General features: G+C 39.4%; 1 protein-coding gene across 1 annotated transcript; it reads left to right on the top strand.

Annotated features, from left to right (window-relative positions):
• On the top strand, positions 1-4,745 carry LOC127902567 (putative disease resistance RPP13-like protein 1). The gene has a single exon (XM_052442035.1). The coding sequence runs from the start codon at positions 204-206 to the stop codon at positions 4,644-4,646; it is 4,443 nt and encodes a 1,480-aa protein (XP_052297995.1). The 5' UTR covers positions 1-203; the 3' UTR covers positions 4,647-4,745.
• Positions 4,746-9,748: the final 5,003 nt, after the last annotated feature.

The raw sequence follows: 9,748 nt of genomic DNA, 5'->3' as shown, positions 1-9,748 counted from the left end.
CTAAATTATTAATGGGTGGTGGGCTCTGTTTTTATTTGCACTTTCCTGGAATAAACAACAAGTGGAAGACTTGGTACATTCATTTTGCTTGACCCTTCACACTTTCTGTTCAATTTTCTCATTTTGCTTTTCAAAACTCAAAATTCTGCTTCTTTCTTTGCCCCCCCAAAAAAAAAAAAAAAGAGAGAGAAGAAAGAAAAAAAATGTCAATCATCGGAGAGGCAATCCTTACGGCGTCCGTTGATTTGCTGGTCAATAAGTTAGCTTCAGAGGGGATTCTGTTTTTTGCACGCCAAGAGCACATCAAGGCCGATCTGATGAAGTGGGCGAATATGTTGGAGATGATCAAGGCGGTGCTTGATGATGCTGAGGAGAAGAAGACGACTAATCAGTTTGTGAAGAAGTGGCTTGGCAAGCTTCAGAACTTGGCTTATGATGTTGAAGACTTGTTGGATGAGTTTCAAACTGAGGCTTTCCGGAGGAAGTTGCTGCTTGGAAATGGAGATCCAGCTACTGCTCAGGATCAACCCAGTAGCAGTCGTACAAGAACAAGTAAGTTTCGGAAGCTCATTCCTACTTGCTGCACCACTTTTACTCCACAGAAGCTCATTCCTACTTGCTGCACCACTTTTACTCCACAATCGATTCAGTTCGATTACGCCATGATGTCCAAAATCAAAGAGATCAACGACAGATTTCAAGAAATTGTGACACAGAAAGACTCGCTGGGTTTGAACGTAAGTTCAGCTGGAGGGTCCAAAAAAGCCAGTCAAAGGCTAGAGACAACCTCTGTAGTGACTGGAGCCAACGTCTATGGCAGGGAAACAGATAAGAAGGAAATTGTTGAATTGTTGTTGAGGGATGATTTGAGAAATGATGGTGGATTCTCTGTTATACCTATTGTAGGTTTTGGTGGGCTGGGCAAAACTACTCTTGCTCGGCTTGCCTATAATGATGATCGAGTGCAGAATCATTTCGATCTCAAGGCATGGACTTGTGTCTCAGATGATTTCGATGTTATCAGGCTAACAAAAACAATCTTGACATCCATCGTGACTCACCAGAATGTGGATAATCTCAACTTGAATAAGCTTCAAGAGGAACTGAATAAGCAACTATCTGGAAAGAAATTTTTGCTTGTTTTAGATGATGTGTGGAACCGGAATTACGATGATTGGGTTGACTTCAGCCGTCCGCTTGGAGCAAGTGCACAGGGAAGTAAGATTATTGTCAGTACTCGCAATCATGAGGTTGCAAAAATCATGGGGACTCTTCCAGCTTATCAATTAAAAAAGCTGTCATATAATGATTGTCTAGCTATACTCGCTCAACATTCTTTGGGGACGCGAGATTTCAGTTCACATATGTCATTGGAGGAAATCGGCAGGAAGATAGTGACCAAATGCGATGGCTTGCCCTTGGCAGCTCAAACACTTGGAGGACTTTTACGTGGAGAGCATGACAGACGTGAGTGGGAACGTGTGCTCAGTAGCAAGATATGGGAATTACCAGAAGAGAGATGCCGCATTATACCAGCCCTTGCGGTGAGCTATTATTATCTTCCTCCAGCTTTGAAACAATGCTTTGCATACTGCTCATTATTACCAAAGGATTATGAATTTGAAGAGGAGGAGATAATTTTATTATGGTGTGCCTCCGGTTTTTTGGATCACAAAGAAGGTGAGAATCCTAGTGAAGATTTAGGTCGTGATTTCTTTAAGGAGCTATGTTCAAGATCTTTTTTCCAGCAATCGGCCACCGATGCATCACGATTTGTTATGCACGATCTTATCAACGACCTTGCCCGTTGGGCTGCAGGGGAGACATACTTCACACTGGAGTATACCTCGGAGGTTAACAAGCAACAGTGTTTTTCTAGAGATCTTCGTCATCTGTCGTACATTCTTGGAGATTATGATGGCGTTCAAAGGTTTGAGAAATTGTATGATATCCAACATTTGAGAACTTTTTTACCAGTGATGTTAAATAGTCGACATGGATACTTGGCTCATAGCATTCTTCCTAAGTTGTTCAAACTCCAAAGCTTAAGGGTCTTCTCTCTGCGTGGATATCTCATCGCCGAGCTGCCGGATTCAGTTGGTGATTTGAGGTATTTAAGGCACCTTAACCTGTCTGGAACTGAGATTAAAACTCTGCCTGAATCAGTCAGCAAGCTTTACAACTTGCACACCCTTCTGTTGGAGGGCTGTCGACGACTGAAGAAGTTGTGTGCAGACATGGGAAATCTCATCAAATTGCATCATCTTAATAATTCAAATACAGATTCGTTGGAGGAAATGCCAGTAGGAATTGGCAAGTTGACTTGTCTTCAGACGTTGTGTAATTTTGTTGTGGGAAAAGACAGTGGTTCGGGGTTATCAGAGCTAAAGTTGTTGATGCATCTTCGTGGGGCACTTGAAATTTCAAAATTAGAGAATGTAAAAGACATTGGTGATGCAAAGGAGGCTGGGTTGGATGGAAAGAAGAATCTTAAGGAATTATCGCTTAATTGGACTTGCAGCACCGATGGTTCATCTTCAAGGGAGGCAGAAACTGAAATGGGCGTGCTTGACATGCTCAAACCCCATAAAAATCTGGATCAATTTTGTGTCTGTGGCTATGGAGGCACAAAATTTCCAACATGGTTAGGAGATTCCTCATTCTCAAATTTAGTGACACTTAAATTTGAAGATTGCGGCATGTGCACTGCCCTGCCGTCTGTCGGGCAACTGCCCTCTCTAAAGCATCTTACAGTGCGTGGAATGAGTAGAGTAAAGAGATTGGGTTCAGAGTTCTATGGGGATGACTCTCCAATTCCATTTCCATGCTTGGAGACTCTTCGTTTTGAAGACATGCAAGAATGGGAAGACTGGATTCCTCATGGATCTAGTCAGGGAGTTGAACGGTTTCCTAAATTGAGAGAGCTTCAAATTTTAAGATGTTCTAAACTGCAAGGAACACTTCCAGAGCACCTTCCTGCATTGCAGATGCTTGCTATTTACAAATGTGAAAAATTGTCAATTTCAATTACGAGTCTTCCAGCTCTTTGCAAATTGGTAATTGGAGGATGTAAAAAGGTTGTGTTGAGAAGTGCAACTGATCATCTCGGCTTACAGAATTCAGTGGTTTGTAGAGATACATCAAATCAAGTGTTTCTCGCAGGGCCATTGAAGCCGCGAATACCAAAACTGGAAGAATTGGAGATAAAAAATATAAAAAATGAAACACATATATGGAAGAGTTATAACGAATTACTGCAAGACATTTGCTCTCTCAAAAGACTGACGATTAGACGGTGTCCCAAAATTCAATCCTTGGTGGTGGAGGAAGAGAAAGACCAACAACAGCAGCTCTGTGAGTTGTCATGCAGACTTGAATATCTAGGATTGCTTTATTGCGAAGGCCTTGTGAAGCTGCCACAATCATCGCTCAGCCTCTGTTCCTTGAGAGAGATAGAAATCTACAACTGCAGTTCCCTTGTTTCCTTTCCTGAGGTTGCTCTGCCTTCCAAATTGAAGAAAATTCAGATTAGGCATTGTGATGCACTGAAATCGTTACCAGAGGCATGGATGTGCGACACCAATTCGTCTCTCGAGATCTTGAATATTCAATATTGTTGTTCGTTGAGATATATTGTTGAAGTCCAGCTACCACCAAGCCTTAAGCAGTTGACGATCTGGCGTTGCGATAATATAAGGACTTTGACAGTGGAAGAGGGCATCCAGAGTAGCAGCAGCAGAAGGTACACCTCATCTCTTCTCGAGAAGTTGGAAATTTGGGATTGTCCATCACTGACTTGTATATTTTCAAAAAACGAGTTACCTGCCACGCTTGAGTCCCTTGAAGTTGGCAATCTACCTCCGTCTCTTAAGTCCCTTTCTGTTTATGGATGTCCAAAGCTGGAGTCAATAGCAGAAAGGTTGGACAACAACACATCTCTTGAAACAATCAGTATTAGTAATTGTGAAAATCTGGTGTCCTTTCCCGAAGGGGGATTGCCTTGTGCGAAACTCACGAGGCTGGGGATATATGATTGTGAGAGACTAGAGGCCTTACCCAAGGGATTGCACAATCTGAGCTGTCTTCAAGAATTAACAATAATAGGAGGTGCGCTTCCAAGCCTTGAAGAAGAAGATGGCCTTCCCACCAACCTTCAGTCACTTGATATTCGGGGTAATATGGAGATTTGTAAGTCGCTGATTGAGCGGGGCCGGGGATTTCACAGATTCTCCTCTCTGCGACATCTTACAATCGGCGGATGCGATGACGACACGGTGATGGTGTCATTTCCACTAGAGGACAAAAGATTAGGGACCGCGCTTCCTCTTCCTGCCTCTCTAACATCTCTGAGCATTTCTAGATTTCCAAATCTGGAACGCCTATCTTCTTCAATTGTTGATCTTCAAAACCTCACAGAATTGCACCTGTGGGATTGTCCCAAGCTCAAATACTTTCCGGAGAAGGGCCTGCCTTCCTCACTTTTGCAATTATGGATCTCGGGATGTCCGTTGATAGAAGAGAAGTGCAGAAAGGATGGAGGACAATATTGGGACTTGTTAACCCATATACCTTGCGTTAAAATAGATTGGGAAAGACTTTTTGATTGGAAAAGACTTTTTGACGACGACTCAACAGGGGACGAATGAAATATTTTATTGTTAGCATTATTATTATTATTATTAAATCGGGTGTGTTTGTGTATATAATTTTAAAATTCAAATCTCAATTGAAAACTATTTTAAATATCTCGGGTCCAGTATATATACGAGTACATCCAAACACGTATGTTTACATAAAAGGACTAGATGAATAACAAGCACGTGCAGCGTAACTCACATCAACAACACATTCCCTGGTCAAGTTGGATAAACAGATAGATAACATGAGAATCAAGATTTCATCAAATCAAATAAATTGACAAATCCAAAAATACATTTAACTACTAGAGGGGACAGGATGCAAAAGGAATAAAGGGCACCATTAGATAAAATTTCATATTACAGTATTTGTCCAACAGACATAAGAAAGACCACAAAAACAATACAAATTATCACAAATAGCATGAAGTGGAAGTAGTCTGAAGAAATTCTAATGAGGATAACAGAAGACAAGCGATTGGTCCATAGAGCTCTACATATTGAGAATAAAAAATAACAAGATTGTTTCATACGTTATTTGTTACAAACAAGTAAATGACCAATAGATTCACTCCTAAACTAATATGAATGCTCCAAGTTCACATGCAAAGAAATTGAAATAATGCATCAGGGGAAACAGATCCTAGGACTTCACATGCAAAGAAATTGAAATAATGCATCAGGGAAAACAGAATCTAGGACAGACAATATAAAAATTACTTGTCCAGAGAAGTAAAAAAACAGATGAGTGGTGAAGGTTTTCTCACATCAGCATTTAGTGGAATATGGTGGTACATTTTCATGAAGTCAGCAATCAGATTCCTGAATCTTTTGCTTCCAGCTGGTGGCTCATATGGGAAAAAGGAATGCTCATTTAGAACACTGGCAAGATCAGCTAGGAATGGAATTTTCTCATCAGCAACCAAATCATATTCGAAAGATAAATCCAAAGAACTGCTGATCTCATGGAAGCCATTTTTCAGGAACTCAAAAATTTTCTTAACCTGTCCATAAATAAAAGTTGATATCATTTTAGCTCACTTCCCTCGTCAAAGCAATTACCAAGAACAAGCTACAAACATTAAGGAGTTACAAGCTTTTCATATGGCTCAACTATAGCCTCTAAGACTATATATACAGATCATGAAGAAGCTAGAAACATCTCCCACTCACCAGCTGCCTTCTGGGTTTGTTGTAAGAAACCCAGAATTTTCCCGCCTTACAACGGTCAGTCAATAAGTGACCAAAACAACTGCTAAATCCGTATAAAGTATGTCAAATCATGTGAAGAACATGTGATTCACTTACTGCAAGTAAAAGACAATACACAGATGTCATATTCTCCTGTTTCATCCAGAAACCAACAGGGCATGCACAATCAAGGATACAAACCGACATGTCAGAAACTTCTAAAACTCATTTTTAAGCTCACAATTCAACACATCTCTTTTAGGATCCTTTTCGATAATTTTCAGTTTTCTGACAAATGCAACATAATATGGTCATGTCCTACAGTAACACAAAGCAAAAATGCAGCTTTTATATTTTTAATACTCAGCCAAAGTTGTTGAACATATAAATACTCATGTATTCCGTGTTCTTTATTAAATTAGCATGATTGGACATAATTAAAATGAAAATCGGATAATTATGATGATTGTATTAGTTAGCCAGATTGGTGTTATTTTGACCAATTATCAAGGAGAACATTCAATTATATATAATATGTCCTTTGCATTTTCTCTTTTAATTAAAATCATAAAAAGACTTGCAATATAGACCATGTATCTATTATGTTGTTTATGGGAGTGAATTGTTGTTGTTTTCGTGATTGTCAAATATTTTCTCTCTCACAAATGAAAGTGCACATGCATTACCTAGATGATAATTAAAAGACCAAGATTATATTCCCATCATAATTAACAACTAACAATCCAATTTGATCCAGTGTCAATTAATTTTCAGTTTCTTATATTAATTTCTTTTTCAATATATATAATGGCAATCTCATGAGCTGAATATGTTAATTTCACTGTATTAGGCACCTTTGTGATATTTTATTAGGCACATTCTCGTATAGATGGATCATATTCTTGCGCAAATTTCAAATAAACACACCAAAGAGGGACAGACTGCATCAGAAAAAGCAATACTCAGCTGTCTTCACTTTCAATGAACTACTATGATGAAAATCTCCAGATATGAAATTAACAACTTCTTCTGTGATTCTTATTGTCATCATCAAGGACTTTATTTACCACAAAGGAGATGGAAACAGATGATATAAGATGCAATTGAACTTTGATATAAACGAAAATGCTGCTCTTCAGCACATTTCTTTGGTTGAAAATGATTCAACTATTAAATTTATGTATCTAGCAAGAAGATTTCTTTTTTTCCCCACCTCTTTTTGTGCATGATGAACTGTTAACACCTCTTGGTAGTAAATCAAAACAAGGTGAATCAAGCTTACCAGTGAACTCAAATTCTGTAGGCACAAAGAGAACAAACCAGCTAATCAGAAACTCCTCTTTCGTAAATCTTCCCAACTCCCAAAAGAGCCTCAGGTCTACAAATTAAAGCCAAATATCAGCAAGAAGCCGATTATGTAATTATCAAAGTATACATTAAGTTTTAGGTCACAGTTATGAAAAACCAGAAAAAAGTATGAAATCTTAACAATTAGCTGAGGCCAACAGAAACAACATCAAACATTGTGATTAATTATCTTCCTCAGCTAACTCAGCAATCAAATGTCTATGTCTGTAAACATATAAGCTGTTTCTTCTCCCATCAATTAAACCCCAAAGAATAGAACTCCCACTATAAGGATTCCCTTCTCCAAATTGGTTCTCTTTATCTTTCTTTAATACCTTTAAGCAGGTTTTCTTCCTTTTCACATTAGCAAATCTTAACATCAATTATTAAAATACTCCAAAGTACAGAGCAAGATTAGTGTTTCTTACAGAACTCGAATTAACTAAGAGAAGTTCATCCATTGAACTTTGTCCATGCACTGATGACAAATTTTCAGGAAACAAAACCATTAAAATCTTCGACTTATTATCGAATGATGTACGAACTTATTGAAATAAATTAACAGCGGTAATTATTTGTCTTACCTAAAATGCAAATTCTATCTACCATAATAGCATATTTTTACTAACACACATTCCACTCCCAAGTTAGCTTCAGATATTAATTCACTTCCTATTTTGATAGCACTAAAACTATGTATTATTCGAGTTAGGGTGAATAATTACACCAAAAGTAAACACTTAATCCTGATCTGCTTGATTGTCAAGAAACAACAGGAAAAGGAGGGAAAGAAGCAAAAGAGAACAAAGTGAAAACAAAAGCTCACTGGGCTCACAGAAAAAGACAAAAACATAAATTAATTTAAACTACGACTCCGACTTCATTTTTGCTTTCTTGGAAACTGAATCCTGAAAATGATCCACACTCCACCCAAGGCAGAATCCTGAAATGGATTTGTACACCTCATCCATTCTGTTTTGGAATTCTGACGGAGCATTCTTTAGGCCGAAAGGCATCACGTTCCATTCATAATGCCCGTGGGGGACCACAAATGCTGTTTTGTGTCTATCTTCTTCCTTGATCCCAATCTGCCAAAAGCCTGACTTCATGTCAAACTTTGAGAACACTTTTGCTCCAGCAATACGTTTCAAAAGATGTGTCCTCCGTGGAATGGGGTATCTTATGTCTTGTAAGCAATCATTAAGCTTTCGGTAATCTATTACCAATCGCTTTTTTCCACGTACCTGTTCTGAATGCTTGTTGACATAGAATGCTGGGCTGGCCCAGTGAGACTTAGAGGGCCTGATTAGCTTTAGATCCATAAGTGCTTGGATCTCAGATTTGCACAGTTCTTCGTCATGGGGCATGCCTGGATGAGAGGCTGTCTGGTGAGGCATGGTCCATCCATCTTTATATGGTAGAGACACAAAGTGTTGTTCTTTAGCCCAGAACTGATTTGGTACTTCTGCACAGCATTCAAGGAGTTCCTTAATTTGGGGTTCATATTTGTGGATTGGGTAGTTTGCTAGTTTTCCACCCTCTCCAAAAATGGATTGTTTTTCAACCCAAGGAACTTGAAAAGTATGCTGAGAACCATCGATGGGATTGCGGATGGTGTAAGAGAATCCTTCAGGAAAGAAGGCAAAAGGGGCAACCAGACGGAGAAAGTCGGTGCCAAGGAGGATATCTTCGCCAGAATAATCGAAGGCGAAAAACCCATGTTGGATCATAAAAGGTTGAATCTCAATTGGGCGAGTAACCTTTTTGCTATAGAAGTCTCTGCCACTAGCGGATCCGAAAGACACCTTAGTAGGAACATAGAAACATCGAGGAACACAGGCTTCTCGGATGAACGAGCACATTGCTCCTGTATCAATAAGAGCAGTAAGTGCTACCTGTGTATCTTCGGAGGGATTGAGGATGACTTCAATGTGTGGCCGGAAAAGGGATGACCGTTGTATGGTGTTAACCTGGAGAGGCTCGCGAACAGTGAGTACAGCATCATCATCGTCATCGTCAGAATCACTATCTGTTGCAGAAGCAGTCTCCTCAGAATCAGAAAGAGGATGTTCATCCAGAGTAAAGATAGCACCGAAGGGGCTATCTGACCAGGTATAAATGTCATCATCAAAATCATCATGCTGTATTAGCTGGATGAGTTTGGCTGGGAGTTTCTTCTTGGATTTGCACTGCTTGGCATAGTGACCTTTCTTTCCACATATGAAGCATCTGCCAGAGCCTTTCTTGTGTTTGCGTTTTTTGATAAAACGGTACTTCTTCCCTTTGTATGGTTTCCAGGGACGCTTTAGTTTCTTATGTCTGCCAGGATTACAAGAGCACATTTTGTCTGTATGTTGGCAACCAAATTTGTTTGGTTCCTCATTACAGAATTTTTGCAGAGAGGATTTCTCAATCTGCTTCATGTGTCTTCGTAAATCTTGAGATCGGCAGTGGTTTTGAATAAGCTCCATTGCAATTTGGTAGAGCTGGGCAAGGCTGAGCTGTGCTAAATCAGTAATTGCATCAGCTTTGAATTTGGCCTCCATCATTTCTGCAACTGGGCCTGGCATGTT

Source organism: Citrus sinensis, chromosome 5 (assembly GCF_022201045.2).
Source record: "Citrus sinensis cultivar Valencia sweet orange chromosome 5, DVS_A1.0, whole genome shotgun sequence".
NCBI classification, from domain to species: Eukaryota; Viridiplantae; Streptophyta; class Magnoliopsida; order Sapindales; family Rutaceae; genus Citrus; species Citrus sinensis.
The sequence above is the reverse complement of the archived record's forward strand: the minus strand, read 5'-3'. Positions and strand labels throughout refer to the sequence as shown.

What these genes read in the sequence shown, in the direction of transcription:
- LOC127902567 (XM_052442035.1), top strand. Translation starts at nt 204, where the DNA reads ATGTCAATCATCGGAGAGGCAATCCTTACGGCGTCCGTTGATTTGCTG.